The sequence below is a fragment of the Chiloscyllium plagiosum genome, unplaced genomic scaffold (genome assembly GCF_037043375.1).
Source record: "Chiloscyllium plagiosum isolate Xiang-an unplaced genomic scaffold, Cpla_swu_hap1 HiC_scaffold_3, whole genome shotgun sequence".
Taxonomy (NCBI): domain Eukaryota; kingdom Metazoa; phylum Chordata; class Chondrichthyes; order Orectolobiformes; family Hemiscylliidae; genus Chiloscyllium; species Chiloscyllium plagiosum.
The window spans coordinates 121,059,462-121,086,036 of NW_028270141.1; the positions used below are offsets into that span (position 1 = coordinate 121,059,462).

The following is a 26,575-nucleotide window of genomic DNA, read 5'->3' on the forward strand; positions in this document are numbered from 1 at the left end:
TTGGAAGGATGTCATTAAACTTGACAGGGTACAGAGAAGATTTACAACAATGTTGCTGGGACTAGCGGGTTTGAGCTATAGGGAGAGGCTGAATAGGTTGGGGCCTTTTTCTCTGGTGTGTAGGAGAGGGAGGCGCGACCCTATCGAGGTTTGTAAACTCATGAGGAGCGTAGATAGGGTGAATAGCCAAGTTCCTTTCCCTCAGGTGGGGGAGGGGGGGGGGCAAATAAGAAGACGCAGATTTAAGGTGAGAGGAGCAAGATTTAAAAAGGACCTGAGGGCTAACTTTTTCACACAGAAAGTGCTACATATATGGAACAAATTGCCACAGGAAGTGATGGAGGTGGGTGCAATTAGAATATTTAAAAGGTATCTGGATGGAGATGTGAATAAGGAGGGTTTAGAAGGATATGGGCCAACACTGGCATATGGGACTAGATCAGATTGGGATGTCTGGTTCGCATGGATAAGTTGGACCAAAGTGTGTGTTTCTCTGCTCTATGACTCTATGACTTTTATGGAAATAGGGAGGAGGAGTAGCCATTCAATTCTTTGAGATTGCTCAGCCATTTAATATAAATATGGCCAATCATCCAACTCAATACCCTGTTCCCACTTTCACCACATTCTCTTTGATCCCTTTAGGCTTAAAAATTATATTTAACCCCTTCTTGAAAGCATTTGATGCTTTAGCCTCAACCATTTTCTGTGGCAGAGAATTCCACAGGGTCACTACTCTCTAGGTGAAAAAATTTCTCCTCTTCTCAGTCCTAAATGGCATACGCTGTAGCCTTAAACTGTGACCCCTCGTTCTTAACTAACTGGTCATCAGGAACATCTTTACTACATTGACCCTGTGTAGTTCTATGAGAATTTTATCAGCTTCTATGAGATCCCCTTACATTATTTCAAACTCCATTGAATATAGTCTTAACTGATCCAGTTTCTCCCTGAACTTCAGTCCTCCCATGCCAGGAATCAGTCTGGTAAACATCTTGCATGACCTCCATAGCCAGAACAATCTTCCTCAGACAAGGAGCCAAAACTGTACACAATACTCCAACTGTGCTCTCACCAAGCCCCTGCAGAATTGCAGAAAGACATCCTTACTCCTGTACTTGAATCCTCTTGTTTATGAAGGCGATCATACCATTTGCCTTGTTCACCTCCTGCTGCACCTGCATACTTACTTTCAGCAACTGGTATGCAAGGACACTCAGGTTTCGTTGCTCCTCCCCCTTTCCCCATCTATGACCATTCAGATTTTAATATGACTTTCTGTTTTTGCGCTAATATAACTTCACATTTATAGTTCACCCACCATGCATTTGCCTGCAAACTCAACTTGTCCAAATCATACTGAAGAATCTCTGCATTTCCTCACAGTTCAGCCTGTATTTGTTTTATATGCAAACTTGAAAATATTACTTTTAGTTCCCTCATTTAAATCATTAATATATATTGTGAATAGAAGGGTCCAAGTATTGATCCCTGCAGTCCTCTAATAATCACAGGCTGCCACTTGGAAAAAAGACCTGTTATTACTACTCTTTGCTTCCTGACTGCAAACCAATTCTCTTATCCATGTCAGTACACCATTTCCAATTCCATACACTTTAAGTAGGCCAGTCCATATCTAAAAGATATGCTGGTAATGGAGGCAGTCCAGAGAGGGTTTATTTGGCTAATCATAGGTATGGAGGGGTTTTCCTTTGAGGAGAAGTTGTGTAGGTTGGGTCTATTCTCATTAGAGTTTACAAGGATGTTGCTGAGACTGGAAGGATTGAGTTATAAGGAGAGGCTTGACAGTCTGGAACTTCTTTCCCTCGAGCGTATATATTCAAGGTCTTTTTCCAAGGATAGGGGAGTCCAAAACTAGAGGCACAGGTTAAAGGTGAAAGGAGAAACATTTAAAAGGGACCTGAGGGGTAACCTTTACACACAGAGGGTGGAGCGTGTATTGAATGAGCTGCCAGAGGAAGGCAGGTACAATTAGAATGTTTAAAAGATATTTGGACAAATACATGGAAAGGAAAGTTTTAGAGAGATATATACCAAACGCAGGCAATGGGACTAGTTCAGTTTAGGAAGTGTACTGGCATGGATGAGTTGGATTGAAGGGCCTGTTTTTGTGCTATATACCTTTATGACCCCATGACCTCTTTGAAACATATAACATATGCAACACACCTCTAATTTCATGTTCTTTAATTTTACATGCTAGTTTTTTGTATGGAATTTTATCAAAAACCTTCTGAAAGTCCCAGTTAACAACATCCACTGCCTTCTCTTTAGCAAGTCTACTAATTGTATTTGCAAAAAATTCCAGTAAATTTGTCAAGCATAATTTTGCTTTTATAAATTCATGTTGACTCTGTCTAATCCTGTGTAATCAGGTCCTCTGCTATTAAAATCATTTATAATGGACTATAATTTTCCCCAATACTGCTGTCAGGCCAAATGGTCTATAATTCCCTGTTTTCTCTCTATCTCTTTTTTTAAAATACTGGGCTTACATTAGCTGCCCTTCAATCCATAGGAACAGTTCCAGAGTCTACAGCTTCTTGAAAGATGACCAGAAATGCATTCGCTACTTCTTTAAGTTCCTTGGCATTTTTGTGACATTATCATTCCTCCTTTATGCAAATATACATTTAATTGGTCTGTCATCTCTTTGTTCCCTATTATAACTTGTCCTACTTTTGAATGCAAAAGATCTATATTTGTCTTCACTAATCTTTATTTCCTTCACATACCTAAACAAGATTTTACAGTCATGGATATAAGTTTGCTCGCTTAGCCGGAAGGTTTGTTTTCAGACGTTTTGTCACGCCATACTAGGTAACATTATCCTGTTAACTAATGTTAACTAGTATGAGGTGACGAAACATCTGAAAACAAACCTTCCAGCTCAGCGAGGAAACTTACATCCAGAACCTCAACCTGAGCTACAAATTTTCTCAAAGCTCACCATTTTACAATCATTTTTTAAGTTACCAGAAGCTTACTCTTTTACTTTATTTAGCCCCTCTTCATCAATTGCTTTGTCCTCCCTTGTTGAGATTCAAACTGTCCACAGTTATCACATCTGCTTTTTGTCCAATTTTTATGCCTCTTCCTTGGATCTAATGTTAACCCTATTTTTTTTTTGTTAGCCATGCTCAGGTCACCTTTCCCATTTTGTTTTCATGCTATATAGGAAGGAATAATTGCTGCAGTTCACCTTTGCACTCTTTCAATATTTGTATTGCCCATCTAACATCATCCCTTTACATAAAGCTCCCCATAGCCACTTATACCTCACAGCCTCGAAACCATCTCCAGGTTTCACCACTGTAAGGGAATATACTCGCCTGAATGTGTGGAGCTTTAACAGCGCTGAAGTGGATGCTTCACGTGGGATAGAGAGGGAGGTAAAAGGGTGGAAGTGTTGTATTACTGGTCAACTAGATATCACAGCTGTGCTGAAGGAAGGCACAATGGAGGACTTGAGCAGTGAGGCAATATTGGCAGAGCTCAGAAATAAGAAAGGTGTGGTAACAATGTTGGGACTGTACTACAGGCCGCCTAAAGGCAAACATGAGATAGAGGTACAAATATGTAGAGAGATCACAGAAAGATGTAGGAGCAACGGAGTGGTGGTGATAGGAGATTTTAATTTTCCCAACATTGACTGGGATTCACTTAGTATTAGAGAATTGAATGGAGCAGAATTTGTAAGGAGCATCCAGGAGGGCTTTCTAGAGCAGTATGTAAGTAGTCCAACTCGTGAAGGGGCCATACTGGACCTGGTGTTGGGAAATTAGCAAGGCTAGGTGGTTAAAGTTTCAGTGGGGGATTACTTTGGGAATAATGATCACAATTCCATAAGTTTTAGGATAATCATGGGCAAAGACGGGTGTAGTCCTAAAGGAACAGTGCTAAATTGGAGGAAAGCCAACTATACTAAAATATGGCAGGAGCTGGGGAATGTAGATTGGGAGCAGCTGTTTGAAGGGAAATCCATATTTGATATGTGGGAGGCTTTTAAAGAGAGGTTGATTAGAATTCAGGAGAGATATGTTCCTATGAAAATTAGGGATAGAAATGGCAAGATTGGGGAACCATGGATGATAGGTGAAATTGTGAGACTATGTAAGAGGAAAAAGGATGCATACATAAGGTCTAAGCGACTGAAGTCAGACGAAGCTTTGGAAGAATATTGGGAATGTAGGACCAATCTGAAATGAAGAATTAAGGGGGCTAAAAAAGGTCATGAGATATCCTTACCAAGCAGGATTAAGGAAAACCTCAAAGCCTTCTTTACATGTATGAGCAGCAAGAGGGTAACGAGTGAAAGGGTTAGCCTACACAAGGACAAAAGAGGAAAGATATGCGTGGAGTCAGAGAAAATGGGTAAGATTCTTAATGAGTACTTTACATCGGTATTCACCGAGGAGAGGGTCATGGCCAATGTTAAGGTTAGGGATAGATCTTTGATTACTCAAGGTCAAGCCCGCATAGGAGGGAGGATGCATTGTGTATTCTAAAAGGCATTAAGGTGGACAAATCACCAGGACCGGATGGGATCTAACCCAGATAACCGATGGAAGTGAGAGAGGAAATAGCTGGGGCTTTAACAGATATCTTTGCAGCAGCCTTGAAATTGGGGAAGGTCCCAGAGGACTGGAGAATTGTTAATGTTGTCCCTTTGTTTAAGAAGGGTAGCAGGGGTAATCCAGATAATTACAAACCTGTGAGACTGACGTCAGTGGTAGGGAAGCTACTGGAGAAGTTACTAAGGGATAGGATATATACCCATTTAGAAGAAAATGGGCTTATCAGTGATAGGCAGCATGGTTTTGTGCAGGGAAGGTGATGTCTTACAAACCTAATAGAATTCTTTGAAGAGGTGACAAAGTTGATTGATGAGGTAAGGAATGTGGATGTCTTATACATGGACTTTAGTAAGGTATTTGATAAGGTTCCCCATGATAGGGTGATGAAGAAAGTGAAGTTGCATGGAGTCCAGGGTGTTCTAGCTACATGGATAGGGAACTGGTTGGGCAACAGAAGACAGAGAGTAGTAGTGGAAGGGAGACCTGTGACCAGTGGTGTCCCATAGGGATCTGTGCTGGGACCACTGTTGTTTGTGATATACATAAATGATTTGGAGGAAGATGTTGGTTGCCTCATTAGCAAGTTTGTAGATGACATTAAGATTGGTGGAGTAGCAGATAGTGAAGGGCACTGTCAGAGAGTACAGCAGAATATAGATAGATTGGGGGCAGAGAAATGGCAGATGGCGTTCAATCCACACAAATGCGAGATGATGCATTTTGGAAGATGCAATTCCAGAGCGAACTATACAGTAAATGGAAACGTGCTGGGGAAAATTGATGTACAGAGAGCTCTTGGTGTTCATGTCCATTGTTCCTTGAAGGTGGCAACACACGTCAGTAGAGTGGTCAAGAAGACATAGGGCGTGCTTTGCTTCATCATACGGGGTATTGAGTACAAGATTTGGCAGGTCGTGTTAAAATTGTATAAGACTTTGGTTTGACCACACTTGGAATACTGCGTACAGTTCTGCTCACCACATTACCAAATTGGATGCTTTGGTGAGGGTGCAAAGGAGGTTCACCAGGATGTTGCCTGGTATGGAGGGTGCCAGCTATGAGGGGAGGTTGAGTAGATTAGGATTATTTTTATTGGAAAGAAGGCAGTTGAGGGGGGACCTGATTGAGATCTACAAAATCATGCGAGCTGTAGACAGAGTGGATAGCAAGAAACATTTTCCCCAGAGTGGAGGACTCAATTACTAGGAGTCATGAGTTCAAAGTGAGAGGGCAAAAGTTTAGGGGAGATATATGTGGAAAGATCTTTACACAGAGAGTGATAGGTGCCTGTAATGCTTTGCCAACGGAAGTGGTAGGGGCAGGAACGATAGAGTAATTTAGGACATAACTAGACAGATACGTGAATGGGCAGGAAGCAAAGGGATATGGATACTTAGAAAATAGACGGCAGATTTAAATAGAGGATATGGTTCGGCGGAGGCTTGGAGGGCTGAAAGGATTGTTCCTGCGTTATAATTTTCTTTGCTCTTTGGTCTGCTCTTTGCACTATAAAAAATTGACACCATATTCAGAGAAAAGCAGCCTGTTTCATTAACACTTGATCTAACACCTTAAATATTTACTCCTCCTATCACAGTGGCACATAAGTGCCACAATGTACACAAGATGCAATGAGATAACTCAATAGGGAAGATATACAGGCATGACCTGGGGTCTAGGCACTTCTTGTCCTGGGCTGTTCAATTAGGTCATTCAAGGGGCTGCAATCAGTCTGTCAGGTCTGTCAGCAAAAGCTAAGGGGAAAGGATGTTTTCAGGGGGAAGGGGCCTCAGCAAATCATTCTTCAGGCGTGGGTAAAAGGCTAGGGGAAACAGCAAATGTCAAGTGTGAGGGATGGGGCAACATATCTGCTAGAGGGGCATACAGGAAAGCATGGATGGGAAAGGGGTCATGTGAGTGTTATTAATCAAGGACAAGAACACCCTGGCCTAATGAAGGGACACAGTATTTTGCATGGCCACCTCATTTGGCATGGCTGGGGGGAGCGGTTGACAGATGCAGACTCATAGATGGGTTCGGTGGAACCTGGTGGGAGGAAAATCCTAAGGCTTTACAGGGGGGACAACTAGGAAGGGGATTTGGATGTTTAAGTGCTCACTGGCATGTAGAAGCAGAGGCTGAGGAGTGTTTGCAATTTCCTTACATTGTGCAAGAAATTGAAAGTGCATAAGTGGGATGGAAATGGCTATGACCATAATCAGACTGGGCAGGGTAAATGTCATGACATGTGAGGAAGGGAGCTTCAGGATTTAATGATGTTCAGGCTTTTAAAGGGCAAGAAAAACATTACATACAGAGATATACACAGTGCAGTTTATAGACCTGTGAAGTTTCTAATCCCTGGTCATCCCAATGGATAGCCATACCCATTGGCTGAGCAGATTCTTGCCCCAGACATCACTGACCAACCCAAAAAGTGATGGAAGGTGTCATCAACAGTGCTAATAAGCAGCACCTGCTCAGCAATAACCTGCTCAGTGACATCCAGTTTGGGTTCTGCCAGGGCCACTCAGCTCTTGAACTCATTACAATCTTGGTCCAAACATGGACAAATGGGCTGAACACAAGGGGGGTATGAGGCTTAGAACTCTTTATATCAAGGCAGTATTTGACCAAATAGTATCAAGGAGCCAGAACAAAATTGGAGTCAATGGGAATCAGAGGAAAAGCTCCCCAGGTTGGAGTCATGCCTGGCACAAAGAATTGGTCGTGCCTGTTGAAAGTCAATCATTTCAGCTTCCTTTATTGTCACATGCACTCGAATTTGTTACAGAATTGAAAGAATAAAAAATTATCCAGTGTAGTAATATGAAGTTTTAAGAAGGCATGACTCCAACCTGGGGAGCTTTTCCTCTGATTCCCATTGACTCCAATTTTGTTCTGGCTCCTTGATACTATTTGGTCAAATACTCAATTACTCAAAGTCCAGAGTAAGAATAAAAAGCATTTTTAGAAAGTACTCAAATTGTAGTGTTTTTCACTAAGTCCATGCCCGATAGGCTTCAGATCTCGAAGCCTCCATTCACTGGCCTCCAGCCCTGGACTTGTTTCCGGAACTTGCTCTGCAACTCATCTCCTAGGCCAGCCTGGGCTCGGACTGCCTCCTGCTCCGGGCTCTGACCTGCGTCTTTGCCTCCGGGTCTGGTCTCCCAGGTCAGCCTGGGCTCAGACTGCCTCCCAAGTTAGGCTCTGACCCACGCCTCATGTCTCGAACTCGTCTCCCAAGCTGGCCTGGGCTCGGTCTGCCTCCTGCTCCAGGCTCTGGCCCACACCACATCTCCGGACCCACTACCTCTCCTGGCATCGTCTGTGATTCATCTTACACACTGGGCTGGACTCAGACTCGTCTCCATTCCTTCAAGGTATGTTTAAGAAATTGGGACAGGACAGGGAAAATCACAGAAAAAAAGAGCAGTAAAATAGAAAGAGAAAGAAAAAGGAACTGACGAAGCAGAAGTGCTCTGGCTGGAAAGTCCTACTCGGCGCCATTGCACAAATGCTTCGGATCAACTCCACAGAAATTCATCAGGGTGGTGTACTAGGCCCAAACATCTTCAGGTGATGCAACAATGACCTCTCATCCACCATAAAGTCAGAAGAAAGGATGATCGCTGATGATTGTGCTGTTTTCAGTGCCATTTGCAACATCTCAGATACAGAAGTGGTCTGTGTCTGTAGCCAGCAGGATCTGAACAATATCCAGGCTTGAGCTGACAAGTGGTAAGTAACATTTGTTCAACGTTTGCGTAAAGATTTGTAGCTCGAGTGCTGGTTGCAGCTATTCTGAATATGTTCGCCGAGCTGGGAAGTTGGTTTGCAGATGTTTCATCCCCTTTCTAGGTGGCATCCTCAGTGCTGTGGAGTCTCCTGTGAAACACTGCTGTACTGTGTCAGTTGGATTTTGTGCCACAGGAGGGACAGACAATAACCATCTCCAATGAGAGAATCTAACTAAAGAATGTCTCTCAACATTCAATGATATTACCATCACTGAATCCACTACAAAAATATTGGGGGTTACATTCACCAGAAAATGAAATGGACTAACTATACAAATCCTGTGGTTACAAAAGCATGTTAGAGGCAAGGAATCCTGCAGCATGTAACACACTACCTGACTCCCTTAGCCTGTCCACCACCTACAAGGTGCAAATCAGGGGTGTGATGGAATACTCTCCACTTGCCTAGATAAGAGCAGCTCCAACATCACTCAGGCAGCTTGACATACTCCAGAACAAAGCAACCAGCTTTACTGACACCATATCTGCAAACATCACTTCTTGCACCACTGACACTCAGTTGCAGCAAGATGCATCTACAAGGTGCACTGTAACAATTCACAGCATACTCCAAATGCATGACCACCAAGCTAGGCAAGGGTAGCAGATACATGGCAATGCCACCTTCCAAGCAACTCAACATCTTGACGTGGAAATTTACCACCATTCCTTCAATGACACGGAATCAAAATCCTGGAACTCCCTCCTTAACAACATTGTGGATGTATCTGTACAAAATGGACCGCTGTGATTCAAAAAGACAGCTCACTACCAACTTCTCAAGGGCAGCCAGGGCTGGGCAATAAATGCTCATTCAGTTAATGACACCCACAATCTATAAATGAATAATAAAATTAAATCATTTCTGACTGGAATAAGAAAAAATGTCTAAAGTGATTGCAAATCTTCACAATACTCTACTCCATAAGGTTGTGAATGTTCCGATATGAATAGATTTAAGGATGAGATGGACAATATTTTCTAAATTGGAGGATTTGAGGAATAGTTGGGAAACTAGAGTCAAGGCCAATTTACCAAACATTATCGCATTGAACAACAAAACAGGCTGCATGTTGCATATTGCTCCTATTTCCTTTGTTTTCACTTTGAACAAAAAAAATTAAATAAGACCACTAATTGTAGATCAATATTGAAGCTTTTGCAACTTTTGAATAACATAACAAATGTGCAAGTTAAAAATGAGTATGGATTTATAACTGTTGTGAAATTTGTTTCATTTAAGTAACATACCTTCATTTTCTCCTTTTACCTCTGTTTGTGGATTCTCTGCTCCAGCTGCTAACATTGCTTCTCTACAAAAGAAGTTCATCATATTAAATGTCTATTTGGACTTCTGTACGATTCTCAATAAGTTTAACAATTTTATTAACATTCATTCTTGTGTGTCTATTAAGTGTTTGAATAATGAAGTCTTATTCTTGTTTTAAAATTTCTACATTGCCTCACCCCTCCCTTTTCTGTGAATTCCAAAAGCTTTATAAATCTTCAAATTCTCTGTACTTCTTCAGTTCTGGGGGATCCATCATTTATCACAATGCTCTCAGCTGCCAAGGTCCTAGTTTCTGGAATTCCCTCGATGACTCTCTTTCCACTTTTAAGTTCCACACAAAATTACCTTTCATCAATTTTGGAATGACCTCTTTCACAAAATTTTAAGTCATCTTGACATCTCAATTTGTGGTTATGTCAATTCCCATTCACAGTACTCTTCTTGCGCATCTTAAGATGTTTGATTTATATAAATGCATGCTGATGTTGAATTATTGCATATATTCTGCTCCTTCTGTTTTATCATCAGAGGCTGATTATTTAGATAGTATATTCCATCATCTGGAAATCACTGCCAGAATCAATTTGCATTGCTCATGCTTCTCTTTTAAAAAGTTCCTGCTTTTTGTCTTTTTACTTCTGCTGCACTGTTCTCCCTAGACTATTATTATAATTGTTAAAACTTATTAGACCATGGTTTAAAATATAAACTATCCAATAATTTACAATTGCAAATATAATTCTAAATAATAGACAGTGGTGTAATTTAAGTTTACAATAGTTAAAGGCTTGTTGCTCCTTGCTGAAATTTGGTGATAATTTCTCTGGAGAAAGTGTCCCTAATCATTATGGTATTTTTCTGACTTACTTATATTGTTCTGAGAACTTCATTTAGACAATTTGAATCAGAGCTGAGAAAAACCTAAGAAGAAACTTACTGGGCCAAAGAAGATTTAAGTACAAGGGTAAGTACATGCAAGAAAATCTGTTACACGTAGATAATAAACTATAATAGAAAACACAAGTAAAATGAAAAACACATTAAAAGAACTGGAGGAGCAGAAACACATATTTCCAAAACTGGAGAAGTAAGATGCAGAAAAATATAGTCTGGACAAGAAAGTTTAATTGCAAAAAGAGACCAAAGAAACCCAGACTATTTTCCTTACAAAATATTTACTATAGGATCTTACACCTATAAAGTGTTTTGATGAAGTAAATTCAGTGTTTGGTGAACAAGCTAAAAAGCACAAATGTGACCTTTATAGAAGGAAAATGGAGAGAAAAGAATAAAAGCAAGAGATGTTGCAAACATGGAACAGGATTGGTGAAATAAGCAGGATCTAGAACAGTTTTAAAATGGAAATAGACAAATATTCAAAAAAAATAATTATTTTGAAGCCTGGAGAATGGAGCTAAATGGATAATTATTTTGGTGCATGAATGATGTGCCAATTAACATCTATGTTTGTGCTCCAATATGCTCTGATTCTTAAAGTGAAAATGAAGAATGAAGTATTCAATTTATCATCAGTGTAAAGCTAAAGAAAATGAACAAGAAATATTCAACAATTAACAATATGGGAAGAATTCAAAAATCAGTCTAAGAGGGATCTTGGTACATGGAAGGAAAAATGGTGATATTGTCTAGAGACATAGTAACACCAAAATACTTTCAGCCTGAAATTCAGATAGTAGTGTCACTTCCCGGTCGTACGCTTAAGGGTGCGTCCTGTGCCCCCAGACTCTTTTGTCAAGCTCTGCCCATGACCTTGAAAAAGTGCTTGAGGCAGGGATCCCCTGTGAACATCAAAAGTAACTAAATACAGCATGTCTTAGACCTTCTTAGCCCAACTATCTGACATGATATTCAGTTAAACATTTTAGCCCTCTCAAATTCCAGCCATGGCTCTGTAGCAGCAGAAGAATGTTGTCCAAGTATAAGAAGCATGTGGTTCAAACCCTGAAATGAACACTTGAATATGTAACCTAGTCTGGTGCCCCAACCTGATACTGAAGGAGCTAAGCATTATGACAGGTGCTATCTTTCAGATAAGACTCCAACCGCTTTCTCCAACATAGAAGAGCATATGAACATTGCTAAAATAACAGCAAAGAACCCTATTATATCCCGACTAACATATTTCCATCCAACTTCACTTGAGCAGATTATCTGGTCATTTACTTAATTATTGTTTTTTGGACGTTGCTGCATTGTTGTCTTTCTCTACCTTAAAATTACCATATAGAAGGACAACAGAAACAGTTACAAGTGAACACCACAAGCTGCAATTTTCTCTGTAAGTCACTGAGCATTCTGACTTGGAACTATACCCTTTACTGTTGATAGGTCAAAATCCTGAAAGTCCCTTCCTAACAGCACTGTAGGCGCCCCCAAACTCCAAGGACTGTGGTGATTAAAAACAAACAGTTCAGCACCATCTTCTCCAAGACCATACCTCTGGGAAATAAATGCTGGCCTAGTCAGTGACACCCATATATATGTCATAAACAAACAAAATAAAAGCAACTATAGTTCAAAATTCATTAACTGGCATTCAAGTGCTTAGGATATCCTGAGATCATGGTAGGTGTTAATTTAACTATTTTTCAAACCAAAAGCTTTTGATTTTCTGTGGAGTATGTTAACAATGGTGAATTAAGAAAGATATAACAATTTCAATAAACAATCCAGCAAAAACCTGTTAAAAGACAAAATTTGGGGGAATTAATCACAAATGTACTTAGTTTCTTGCAATAATATTTTTTCATGTCTAAATATTGACAATGTTTATAAAGGAAGAAATATATGCCCACAGCAGAAGATATGACTGAAATTGATAGAATTCAACTTGCATCTTACTAGAAAATGTGGATCAAAGGTTAAATTTATTTTTAAGAAAAGGAAAAGATGGTCTAGAGTTCATTTCCCAAGGTATAGAAATATCAAGTGAGGTGTTATTTTACTATAAATTTATTATAAATTTATATATATTACACTTAACAGTTCTGTGAGCAGTTTTGGTCTTCATATTATGCAAAGGATATTCAGGCAAAGGACAAGGTTCCAAAAAGATTTATAAAGCTGATAGCAGAATTGGGAGGATATGCCTATCTTCCTTGCTATTTACATTCAAACTGTCCTTTCTACCTCATGTGGAGAAAATAGAAAAATAAACACAAAGAAAAACACAAAGGCATAAACAAGTCAAATCACACAAGAGAAAAGCAGTGATGGGAATAATCATAACTATAAACTCAGCTCCTTACCTGTCACGTTTATTTTTCTCTTCTGCCTCTTTCAGTCTATGGATCATCTTGATTTCAATCAGATCTTTATTTAAATTATACAATCTATTCAGCAAGAATTTTCCTGATGGATTAAGATGTATGTGAAAAATAAGAATTTTATTAAAGCCACTTGAACCAATCATCAATCTATCATGCTATATCTGATAACATCAGAGAAACAGAAGAGTGAAGCATAAGAATGTAAGAAAAAGGAGCAGGAGTGTGCTATTCGGCCCCTCAAGCCTGCCCTGCCAAAATCAAGGCTGATCTGCCCCAGGCCTCAGCTCCTCTTTTGTGCAAGCTCAGCATAGTTATCAACTCCCTGACAATTCAAAATTCTACCTACCTCCTCTTCAAATACTTACAGTAGTTTAGGCTCCACAACTCTCTGAGGTAGACAAATCTAGACATTCATTACCCTCGGCAAAGAAATTCCTACACATATGACTCTACGACTCTATCTCAGTTTTAAATGAGTGTCCCCTTATTCTGTAACTGTCTCCTAGTTCAAGATTACCCCACTAATGGAAATATTTTCTCAGAACTACTTTTTCAAACTCTTTCAGAATCTTGTATGTTTCAATAAGATCACCCCTCGATTTTCAAAATTCAAATGAATAAATGATTTGGAGATGTCGGTGTTGGACTGGGGTGTACAAAGTTAAAAATCACACAACACCAGGTTATAGTCCAACAGGTTTTATTGGTGTTGTGTGATTTTTAAATGTAAACAAATGAATAAAGACCTAATCTCTTACCATTTTTGACATGGTAACCCCTCCATCCAATGAAACAGCCTGGTAAATAGCTTGAAAGAGCCTCTAAAGCCAGTATATCCTTTTATAAATATCAGGATCAAAACTATACACAGTACTCAAAGTACAGCCTCGCCAATACTATTCCCAGTTTTAAAAGACTTCCCCATTTTTAAACCCCTATCAATTAAAGCCAAAATTCAATTTACTTTCTTAACTACGTGCTGCACCTTGCATGCTAACTGTTTGTGTTTTATAAACAAGAACACCAAGACCTCCTCTGCTCTGCACTTTTTTTTTGGAGTCTCTCTTCTTTTAGATAATAGCCTTCTTTCTGACTCTTCCTACCAAAGTGCATGACCTCACATTTTCCCACATTAAACTCTATTTGCCAGGGTTTCATGCACTCACTCAACCTAACTATATTCCTTTGCAGATTCATTTTGTCCTCATCACAACATGCCATCTCACTTCTTTTTGATCCATCAGCAAATGTGGATACATTACACTTGCCCTCCTGCAAGTCAGTAATATAGATAGTGAATAACAGGGGCAACACGACCTATCTTTGTGACACTCCACTAGTTATGTCTTTCCAACTTGAACAAGGCTCATTAATCCTGACTCTCTATTTGGCATAGTGTTAACTAATCCTCAATCTATGCTAATACATTACCTAAATATAATGAGCTGCTATATTGTGCAAATTCTAAACGTTTTTCCTCAGGTTTTAGCAAATGGTATCTCTAATAAATCAACAAAAAAGGGAAAACATCATAATAATAAATAAATTTAGTTCAGTGTGATTTTTATTTAGTTCTGAAGAAGTCATACTCTGGTTCTCTCTACATGGCTGCTGTCAGATCTGCTGCATCCCTCCAGCTAGGCAAAGGTGAGGACTGCAGATGCAAATGGAGATGAGACTCAAGATTAGAGTGGTGCTGGAAAAGCACAGCAGGTCAGGCAGCATCCGAGGAGCAGGAAAATTGACGTTTCGGACTAAAGCCCTGCATCAGGAATGAGGCTGGGAGCCTCCAGGGTGGAGAGATAAATGAGAGGGTGGAGGGGGCCGAGGAGAAGGTAGCTAAGAGTGGGATAGGTGGATGGAGGTGGGGATGAAGGTGATAGGTCGGAGAGGAGGGTGGAGCAGATAGGTAGGAAGGAAGATTGGCAGGTAGGACAGGTCATGAGGATAGTGCTGAGCTGGCAGTATGGAACTGGGGTAAGGCGGGAAGGGGGAAATGAGGAAACTGGTGAAGTCCACACTGAAGTCCTGGGGTTGAAGTGTTCTGAGGCAGAAGATGAGGCGTTCTTCATCCAGGCGCCAGGCGGTGAGGGAGCAGCGGTGGAGGAGGCCCAGGACCTGCATGTCCTCGGCAGAGTGGGAGGGGGAGTTGAAATGTTTGGCCACGGGGCAGTGGGGTTGATTTGGGGGGTGTCCCAGAGATGTTCCCTAAAGTGCTCTGCGAAAAGGCGTCCAGTCTTCCCAATGTAAAGGAGGCCGCATTGGGAGCAACGGATTCAATAAATGACATTTGTGGATGTGCAAGTGAAACTTTGATAGATGTGGAAGGCTCCTTTGGGCCTTGGATGGAGGTGAGGGGGGAGGTGTAGGCGCAGGTTTTGCAATTCCTGTGGTGGCAGGGGAAGGTGCCAGGAGGGGAGGGTGGGTTGTTGGGGTGGGGGGGGGGGGGGGGGGGGGTGGACCTGACCAGGTAGTCAGGGAGGGAATGATCTTTGCGGAAAGCGGATGGGGTGGGGAGGGAAATATATTCCTGGTGGTGGGGTCCATTTGTGGGTGGCGGGAATGTCAGGAGATGATGTGGTTTATGCGGAGGTTGGTGGATTGGAAGGTGTGGACCTCCACTGCCACTCCCCCACCACCTGACACCTGGAGGAAGAATGCCTCATCTTCCGCCTCGGAACACTTCAACCCCAGGTCATCAGTGTGGACTTCACCAGTTTCCTCATTTCCCCTCTGCCCACCTTACCCCAGTTCCATACTGCCAGCTCAGCACCATCCTCATGACCTGTCCTACCTGCCAATCTTCCTTCCCACCTATCCGCTCCACCCTCCTCTCCGACCTATCACCTTCATCCCCACCTCCATCCATTTATTGCACTCTTAGCTACCTTCTCCTCGGCCTCGCCCGCCCTCCCATTTATCTCTCCACCCCGGAGGCTCCCATTCTCATTCCTGATGAAGAGCTGAAATGTCAATTTTCCTGCTCCTCGGATGCTACCGGACATGCTTTTCCAGCACCACTCTAATCTTGACTCTGCATTCCTCCAGCATTCTCTGTTAGTTTCAGATTTTCAGCATCTGCAGTATTTTGCTTTTATTTGAGCAGAAATGTAAAATGTCAGATGCAGAAATTATTGGTGTTTCTGTATTTTTGAGTGATTGTTGCTGCATCCTCTTAGAGGGAACAGGGGAATATGTAACAAATAATAATTGGGGAAGGGTCAGCAATACCAGTGCCTTTGAACATGATCCAGGTTAGGGAGATGGAGCAAAGGCTACAAAAGGGACTAGTTCTACACCGTATCTCTATCAGTTTCTGACATCATCTGAAAAGTTCTAGCTTTGCCCTTACCTTTCATTTCTGTTAGAATGTATCCATCTGTAACTGAACATTCTCTTTTAAAATCACCCACTACTTTATTACAGTTTTTGCAGTTAATCGTTTGCTCAGTTTTACCCTGGCTAAATCCAAGGGTCCTCTGCTAGTTTTCCCTTGCTCCCTAAAATTGTGTGCCATCTTGTCTTGCAAGAGAGAGTTCAGAATGTCAGTGATGGTATTGCACTGTGAATGTAAAGTTGGCGATGGGTGGGTCTGAGACTAGAAATATGTGTGAAGGTGAGGTGGAGGATCTGCAGAACAGATGTGAGTCCTTAATAGTTGGAACTGGGTGACGAACAGACGTGGTGCACTGAGTAGCATGAGAGGTTAGTCGTGTGCAGTGTACAAAATGTTACGTGAAGGTGCATCTGTGTGACTGATTACTATGTGAGGTCATAGAAACTTTGTGGAACTGATGCCAGATCCTTGGATCCAGAGTCCAGGAATCAATCTTTCTGGCTACTTGTCCCCATTTACTTTTGAGGCGATTCCTTACTTCAGTCTTCTGTCCCTTACTTCAAGGTTCTCCTCCAACAAAGGAATCATCTAGACAATCCCCAGTCCAGATGAATAGTATCCAGATTGTTATGGGAGATAGGGAAAGAATTACAAGGGTCCTGGCCCAAATTTTAAAATCATCTCTGGCCACAGGGGAGATGCCAGAGGACCGGAAGAGAGCTAATGCAGTACCACCTTAAAACAAGAAGTGGACCAGAGAACTATAAACCAGTGAGTCTAATATCACTGGTATGGAACTATTGGAGAAAATAGCAAAGGAAAGATGAATCTCCATTTACTGAGTCTAGGTTTGATCAGGGATAGTCAGCATGGCTTTGTCAGGGGAAGATCAAATCTAACAAATCTACTGGAATTGTTTTGAGGAAGTGATCAAGTGTTTGGATGAGGGTAGGGCAGTTGATGTAATTTATTTAAATTTCAGTAAGGCCTTGGACAAAGTCCCACACGGGAAAGTGATGAAGGTAAAAGCTCATGGCATCCAGGATGACCTAGCAAGGTGTATCCAAAACTGGTTAGTAACAGGAAACAGAGGGTAGTGTTAGAAGATTGTTTGTGTGACTGGAGCCCAGCATGCAGTGGTGTACCATAGGGATCGGTACTGATCCCTTACAGTTTGTGATACGGTAGCGCCTTGACTTATGAACTTAATCCGTTCCGGGACCCGGTTCGCAAACCAAAAAGTTCGCGAACTGAATCAATTTTTCCCATTGTTCAGATAGCGTTCACAGCGCACGCTCCAAAGACGAACTGCGCACGCCCCAAAGGCGAACTGTGCACGCTCCAAAGACGAAATGTGCACGCGCCAAAGACGAACTGAATGAGATCACGCGGGGCCAGAGAGCTTTTGCGTTCAACAAGCGCATAGAAAAGCAGAACAATTAAATCACGTCGTTGCACATAAGCTTTTTTGCGCTCGTACCTTCGGTCGTACTTTGAATTTTGTACGTATGTTGAAGCAAAATTTTACGTACAATCCTGTTCGTGAACCGATTTGTTCGTGAACGGTGTCGTTCGTATGTCGAGGCGCTACTGTATTCATAAATGATGTAGATGAGGAATGAGAAGTAAATTTGCAGATAACACAAAGATTGGCCAGGTGGTGTACAGTGAGGAGGATGCTGTTAGTTTACAGGAAGATATCAGTGGCAGATGAAATTTAATCTTGACAAACGTGAAGCGATGCATTTTGGGAGAAGCAACAAGATAAGGGAGTATTCAATGAATGGCAAGACACTAGGAAACTCACAGCGATCTTGGGGTGTTTGTCCACAGATCCCTAAAAGTGTCAGGACCGGTTGAATTGGCATACAGGATGCTTGCCTTCAGTCGAGACACAGACTTTAAGAGCAGGGAGGTTGTGTTGGAGTTGTACAGAACTTTGGTTAGGCTTGGGAGGGTTTCGGCTATAGGGAGAGGGTGAATAGGCTCAGGCTATTTTTCCTGGAAATTAGAAGCTGAGGGTTGAACTTATAGAAGTCATAGGGCATAGACAGGGTGAAGAGCCAAGGTACTTTCCCGAGGGTGGTGGAGTCCAAAACTTGAGGGCATAGGTTTAAGGTGTGAGGGAAAATATTTAAAAGGGACCTAAAGGGCAATGTTTTCACGTAGAGGGTGATGTGGGTATCAAAAAAGCTGCTAGAGGTGGTGGTGGAGGTGGGTACAATTACACCATTTAAAAGGATCAGTGTCCAAATGGGAAGGGTTTAGAGGGATATAAGCCAAATGCTGGCTGACAGAACTAGATGAATATAGGATATCTGATTGGCATGGATGAGTTGGACCAAAGAGTCTGTTTCCGTGCTGTACATCTCTATGATTCTAGGCCTCTACAGCTGGAGCATTGAGTTCAGGTCTGGTTGCCTCACTCTAGTAAGGATGTGATTGCACTGGAGGCATTGCAGAGGAGACTCACTAGGATGTTGCCTGCTTCAGAGCATTTCAGCTATGAAGGGATCATCCAAGCTGGATCATCTTGGGCTATTTTCTTTGGAACAAAAAGATTGGTGGGGGAGTTTGATAAAGGTGTGTAATGTCATGAAGGGCACGGATAGGTGAGACAGAAAGCAGTTGCTCCTCGCAGTTGTAGGGTCAATAGTGAGGAACCATAATTTTAAAGGCAGGAGGTTCAGAGGGCATTTGGGTAAATCTTTTTCACCCAAAGGATGTTGGGAATCTGGAATGCATGGGCTGTGAGGATAGTTGAAGTGGGAAACCATACAACCGTTAAAAAGTATTTGGATGTATACTTGATGGGTCATAACATGCAGGGACAAGGGCCTATTGGAGTAAAGTGGGACATTATGTATTTTTGGCAGTACAGACTTGATGGGCCAAAAAGCCTTTTTTGTAATGTATGATTTTATGAATACTGCATCTGTTATTCTTCCTCTGCCCTGTTACAATTTGTTGTTGCCTAAGTTGCTGCAAAATATTTCAGTGCAGCTTTTCTTTCAGAAGGACTGACTGCCTTTAAGAGCAGGCTCACTGTATAACATAGCTCCAGGAGGATGTCAGTGGACTTGTTATAAGTATAAGGTTTAGAAGATTATTAAATTTTGAGACTGGAGATTAGTTACCTCAGTTAGTTAGATGGCTAGCTTATAATGCAGAGTGATGCCAAAAGCATGGGTTAAAATCCTGCACGAGCTAATGTTACAATGAAGGACTCTCCTCTTGCTTGAGGTGTGGTGACTCTCAGGTTAAACCACCACCAGTCTCATCAGACGGAGTAGCATTATTGGACAATGGTGACTTTACCCTTACCTTTATTTTGGGAATGAAACTTTAAATTGTGGGTAAATGAAGGGCTCATATAACCTGTCCCACAGTCTATATGACAGAAAGCCTGGGTGCTTTGTTAGAAATCCAAGGAAGGTTGCTTCATTGAAAGATGCAAGATATTTATGCTTGAAGACAATGGCAGCAGCCTCTGAGTTTATACTGAATCTGGGTGTAAACAGTTGGGCTGTAAGTTATCTGTTTACTTTTAAGGTGAAAGAGGGAGTTGAGGTTCAGGATAGTTAATTAGCATTTCTAATTGAATATAGCCAGAGAAAAGAGGACAGAGGAAGCCATGTTAGAGATAAGTGTTACAGGCTTTCTTACAAATTGCTGAATATTACAAATCAAAAGAATTAGCTGTGTGATCAGCTGGAAGAAGGTATCGCTTGACTTTTTTTGCTACCACAATTGGAGAGAGGAGGAAGACAGACTCTAGTTGAAGAAACACATTCTGCAGCCATCTCAAGATTCCAGTGGATTGGCATGGTTAAGGCAAGAATAAAAACTAGAAAAGGCTTTACTGTTGAAGATGGATATAGGGGACTCTCTGAATATTGAGGAAAGCAACTGGACACAGTCACTCGAAGCTACTGTTTGGCAAAGCAAAAATATGGGAAGCTACTGAAAGGTGGAAGCAAATGTGGGCTGTTTCCTAAAAAGAGAGCAGTTCTGTGGAGAATCCGAGGTGTGATAATTAAGTGCTTTTATTCAGGGAAAGATTTACAACGTGAAATTGTATCATGCTATTCTTTTAGATAGTAAATGAAATGAAGGCTCTTGTGGTGCAGTGGTAGTGTCCTTACCTCTGAGCCAGGAGGCCCAGGTTCAAGTCTGATCTGCTCCAGAGGTGTGTAATAGTATCTCTGAACAGGGTGATAACAAAATGTCGAGAGAGTAACTGGAAATCTGTTTTTTTTAAAGAGTTATAAGTTGCTACGAAGATGGTAACAGGTTCATCTACTGAATCAGAGACAGCTGCAGTGACAAGAAGATAGTATCCCAGGACTTGCAGAGCTAGATGGTGGAACCATGCATATGAGGTGATTGTGCGCAGGCATATTACAAATTCTGATCTCCATTGGTGAAAGCCAGGATGACACGATTTCTATCCTTTGGTGAGTTTTGAGAAGATTTGTAGCTCAGGTTGAGGTCCTGGATGTAGGTTTGCTCACTGAGCTGGAAGCTTCATTTCCAGACATTTCGTCACCCTACTAGCTAATGTCTTCAGTGGGCCTCTGGGCGAAGGCCCACTGAAGATGTTATTCTATACAAATAACTCTTTTAAATGTTTAGACATGCAGAGACCAGCAGGTTACAAACATCACCATTTTATAAATTAGGGCTCAAAGTACACATACTATGAATGACTTCAAGTGCAGTGGCTGTGTTAGAAACATGCAGCAGAAATCCACAGAAAGTGTTTTTAGTGAGAAGGATTGTTTGCAAAGATGTTATTCAAACATCAATTATCCGAATTTTGGATTATCCAAACAAGATCTCAAGGTTTCGTAAAAACATTACATCAAAGAGGTGTTACCGACACTAGTGCGGCAATCACGTCTTTTGTTTACAATGATTAAAAATGAACTCGGCTTACTGAAATGCTGCCAAGAACAGTCCTGGACTTCGATGGGAGCCCAGGCACCGTCTCCAAATGACTGACCTCTCTGTCTCTCACTCACACTCTCTCTCTCTTCAAACGAAGACAGAAAGAATGACAATCTGGGAAAATTCAGAGCTCAACTATAGAATACACCAGATCATTGCAAAGGCTTCCCATCTGAGTTTTTGAAATAACAGTCCTGCATTCACAAGAACACTAAAAGTTAACTGTTATCTTTCTTTATCCGAATTTTTCAGGAATAATTAAAAATACAACAGATGTCTTTGCAGCAGTCCTCTAACTTTGCAACTGGCAGATGTGAAAACTGTCAGCTTGCTCTGAGGAAAGAAGAAGATGGGTTTTGCATAAATCTCAATTTGATTCACATCATGCCAACACATGCCTCTGAGTAGCAAACAAATGGAAAAAAACCACCAGAGACTGGAATTCCTTTGCTCGGTTTGTATTTTCCATGTTCTTGACAGTGCCTTTGAAGTTGCTATTTTGAGACTCATCTCCCAAAGACAGCAGCAGTCTTGCTGTTGGTGTCCAGTCCGGCTGCAGTCTCCATTCCATTAATTTTTTGAGGATGTAACTCTAAAGATGGACGAGGGAGATCCAGTAGATGTTGTGTACCTGGACTTTCAGAAAGCTTTTGATAAAGTCCCACATAGGAGGTTAGTGAGCAAAATTAGGGCGCATGGTATTGGGGGCAAAGTACTAACTTGGATTGAAAGTTGGTTGGCTGATAGGAAACAAAGAGTAGTGATAAACGGCTCCATTTCGGAATGGCAGGCAGTGACCAGTGGGGTACCGCAGGGATCAGTACTGGGACCGCAGCTTTTTACAATCTATGTTCAGGATATAGAAGATGGTATTAGCAATAACATTAGCAAATTTGCTGATGATACTAAGCTGGGTGGCAGGGTGAAATGTAATGAAGATGTTAGGAGATTACAGGGTGACCTGGACAAGTTAGATGAGTGCTCAGATGCATGGCAGATGCACTTTCATGTGGATAAATGGATTCTTATCCACTTTGGTGGCAAGAACAGGAAGGCAGATTACTACCTAAATGGAATTAATTTAGGTAAAGGGGCAGTACAGAGAGATCTGGGTGTTCTTGTACACGAGTCAATGAAGGTAAGCATGCAGGTACAGCAGGTAGTGAAGAAGGCTAATAGCATGCTGGCCTTCATAACAAGAGGGATTGAGTATAGAAGCAAAGAGGTTCTTCTGCAGCTGTACAGGGCCCTGGTGAGACCACACCTGGAGTACTGTGTGCAGTTCTGGTCTCCAAATTTGAGGAAAAACAATCTGGCTATTGAGGGAGTGCAGCGTAGGTTCACGAGCTCAATTCCTGGAATGGCGGGATTACCTTACACTGAAAGACTGGAGCGACTGGGCTTGTATACCCTTGAGTTTAGAAGACTGAGAGGGGATATGATTGAGACATATAAGATTATTAAAGGATTGGACAATCTGGAGGCAGGAAATATGTTTCCGCTGATGGGTGAGTGCCGAACCAGAGGACACAGCTTAAAAATATGGGGTAGACCATTTAGGACAGAGATGAGGAGAAACTTCTTCACCCAGAGAGTGGTGGCTGTGTGGAATGCTCTGCCCCAGAGGGCAGTGGAGGCCCAGTCTCTGGATTCATTTAAGAAAGAGTTGGATAGAGCTCTCAAGGATAGGGGAATCAAGGATTATGGAGATAAGGCAGGAACAGGATACTGATTAAGGATGATCAGCCATGATCATATTGAATGGTGGTGCAGGCTCGAAGGGCAGAATGCCAACTACTGCACCTATTGTCTATTGACTTCATTTTGTTCCGGAGTCCCATTGGGGAGAAGAGATAAGAGGCATCTGACCGCTTCACTCCATCCGCTGGCTGAAACACGGAGAGTTGAAAGCACATGGTGTTGTGGGGAGTTTACTGACCTACTGCGATGCTGCCTGGTCTCCTGAAAGGGGAGCAGACTCAGCAAGCGCTCGCTATGTCAATCCCATTGAAGTGAAGCAGTGGTGGAGAGAAGGCTGTAAGTCCCTTATATATATTTATATACACACACACACACACACACACACACACACACACACACACACACACACACACACACACACACACACACACACACACACACACACACACACACATGTGTCTGCTCAGAGACAGGGAGCAAGGCAAGCAGAGAGAGGAAAAAGGAAACTTCAGAAAACTCTAAGTCTCACAGGAGAGGCATTGGATCAGTTATCCGAACAATCAGTTATCTGAACAAAATACTCCCTGCCTATCTCGTTCGGATAATCGAGGTTATTCTGTATTTCCTTTTGTCTGTGCCAATTTAAATACTGTGGCATTCAGGAAATTGATACTTCCCTTGTGTATTGTGGCACTAAGTTTAATGGAGCAGTGATGATTTTAAGGATATGGATACTTTCTATGTGACACCAAATCTGCCATATATTAACATATGTTTCTCCAATTACACAGTAGTTGTATTCCAGCAAAGCCTCGCTTAATAGAAATAATGGGGCTAATGGGAAAAGTGGGGTTAGGAGCAGACCAGCAATAAATATCACTCACAAATGCTCAAAAATCACTAAAAGTCTAACGCAAAGTATAGCTGAGCCTGAATGGAAGTTGAAATCATATTTATTAACAAAAGTCAATTTAACACAGTACATTAAAAAAAATGTAAGAAAGCTGCTCTCCGTACACTACCTGTCACAGAAAGCTGCTCCTTTGGCAGCTGACATTGTGCATGTGCAGAACAGCCTGAAGACCAGCACTAACACTGCGAACATGCAGAATGGCACAGAGACATCAGTGCATGCACAGAATGGCAAGAAGGTCAGCACGTGTGCAGAATGGCACTGAGATTTCAGCTCACATATCGGCGCATGTGCAGACTGAAGCACGTAAACCAATCCCTGCTGGAATCATGCTATTGCCAATGGAGATAAGTGTTCTCCAAAATGCCGTTCCCTAATTCTTCAGCGAAGTTATAGCCAAATTGCTCTGCCAAAACATGCGTTATCCCAGAACTACCTGTACAGAAAATATTCGTACTCTGACTGGATAGCCTAAAGAAGGAGTTATTGAGTTTGAAAAGGGATCCCTGAAAACCAAACGTTAGCATACAAAAATCAAAAAGAATGTCGCAAGCTTGTGCTGTAGTCTGCTGAAGGTAAATGGCTCTTCACTACATACTGCAGATAGACACAACTCAAAGAATTTCTCTCTTGCTCAATGCTCCTATTACCAACTAAAGTAACAATTGCAAGTTATGTGGTAGACCTTAAAAGAAGAATAGTAGACTGTGAATCTCCTTTTAGAGGAGGTGTACTCCGCAGACGTTACCTCTCCTTTGTACCAAGCAAGAAAGCCATACAATTTATTGGACCTGACAATTTAACTCAAGTTTTGAGGCTCTTCTATACCCATCTTCTTTTATGGTGTAGCAGGTGACCCAGGGTGATAGATTTTGTCATGGGGGTGGTGGTAGGGAGATGGAAGGAATGTGGTCTCTTTGCAAGCTGATTTGGCACTGACAAATACACCTAATTCATAGAAATGTGCTAAGATCAGAAAAAGTGACTAAGGTTAGTAGGAAAACAGGCAATTACTATTAATTACTTGATGTCTGGATATATAAAGGGGAATAGCTGAGACAGGGGGAGGTGGGTTTTTAGTGTACATTATGGGAGATGTGCTAATATATATATATACACTAATATATATATATATTATCCTTTCTGCCAAAGAAAAATAAGCTTGGTTAATTAGTTTACTTACCATCATCTACAGCATTATGTAGCATGAATATATTATCAGGAGCAAAACCTAGCTCTACCATTACTCTACATTGATCCAATGTTTCTGGGAAATTGTCCAGTACCCAACCCCCAGCCACAAGATGATCAGGATTCTTCACTTTCTGTTCTTCCAAAATCTACAAAACAAGTAAATTACAAATAACAGTGCATGTCAGGTAACTGTATGTGTCAGTTCCATTGTTATAGCCATAACTATCAGCTGTGGCTTAGTGGTAGCGCTCTCGCCTCTGAATTAGAAGACATTGGGAAAAGCTAGCTGTGTTTTCCAACATTTCAATCTTCCCAGGTGGCAAAACATTGCTTGTGCACCACAGCCACTTGTGGGATGGATTTGTAATACTGTATGATGTACCATGAGTGCTTGGAACAAGGATTTGGACTGCCCATTCTAAATTAATGCCTAATATTTACATAGCATGAGTACTTGCAGGTGTGTTTCACCTTTAGTGAATGGGCATCTGTATGCTGTTGCCTTTTGAAAAAGCTTCAAAACTGAAGTCGCCCTCTCAGAGAACAAAATACTGACCCCATGCACTCCAAGTCTGGTAACAACCATTTTCTGTCTCATTCTCCTCTGTATTTTACAATGGAAGTAAAATTGCTTCTCTAATAGGGAGTCTCAGGCTCAGCCTCTTTCAATGGTGATTACCTAAATGCAGACAGTCTATTCTTGATAGCCAGACTTGATAGCCAGATTACCAACCCTATTATTCCCCACTCTCCAGCCAACCAGTCTTTTTATATCGTTATCTCCTCTCATGTAGGGCCATTCCTTGAAGTAAACTGTCTCTCTTGTTTAGTGGCATTAGCGTTCTGATGCCATTTCACGTGGCTCCCCAAGATCCTGGAAGATTTAACCTGGTGGGCAGACTTCTTTAGCAACTCTTCTGGAGTTATCCCTGTAGTTGTATGAGGGATAGTTCGATAATCAAATAGAAAGTGGGACAGTTTGATATCGAGTGAAGCTGTAGGCTGTTTCTTTAAGGCTGCCTTCAAAGTTTTGAGTGCTTTTCCACCAGACCATTGGATAATGGGTGGCATGGAACTATCCTAATATGCCGAATGCCATTCAATGTTGGGAAATACTTGAATTCCTTACTGGGAGACGATGGCGCGTTATCTGTGACCAACATAACAAGGAGGCCATGTATTACAAAAAATGCTCACAACTTTTCTAGCTTGGTCCCATGTTCAACAAATGAACTCTTATGCACATCCAAACACTTTGAGTGGGCGCCCATTATGACTAAGAATGCTGAGTGCCTCAAAGGGCTGGCATAGTCGACATGTAACGGAGTCCAGGGTTTACCTGGCTATTCCCACGAAAGTAGGGGAAATGATGGCAGAAATGTTTGCCCTTGTTGGCACTGTGGACACTATCTCCATTAATGCAGATATGTCTGCATCCAATCTTGGCCACCAGATGTAATGTCTTGTCAACATTTTTATTTTGTACACCCTGGAATGACCC

General features: G+C 41.7%; 1 protein-coding gene across 3 annotated transcripts in view; it reads right to left on the reverse strand.

Moving 5' to 3' along the window:
• ak9 (adenylate kinase 9) overlaps positions 1-26,575 on the reverse strand; it is a 274,249-nt gene that overhangs the window by 116,445 nt on the left and 131,229 nt on the right. For all 3 annotated transcript variants that reach the window (XM_087983041.1, XM_087983046.1, XM_087983034.1), the window contains 3 exons: positions 25,064-25,220; positions 12,959-13,061; positions 9,650-9,711 (listed from right to left, as the gene is read on the reverse strand). In XM_087983041.1, coding sequence (XP_087839167.1) covers positions 9,650-9,711; positions 12,959-13,061; positions 25,064-25,220 — 322 coding nt within the window. The remainder of the gene's footprint in view (positions 1-9,649; positions 9,712-12,958; positions 13,062-25,063; positions 25,221-26,575) is intronic.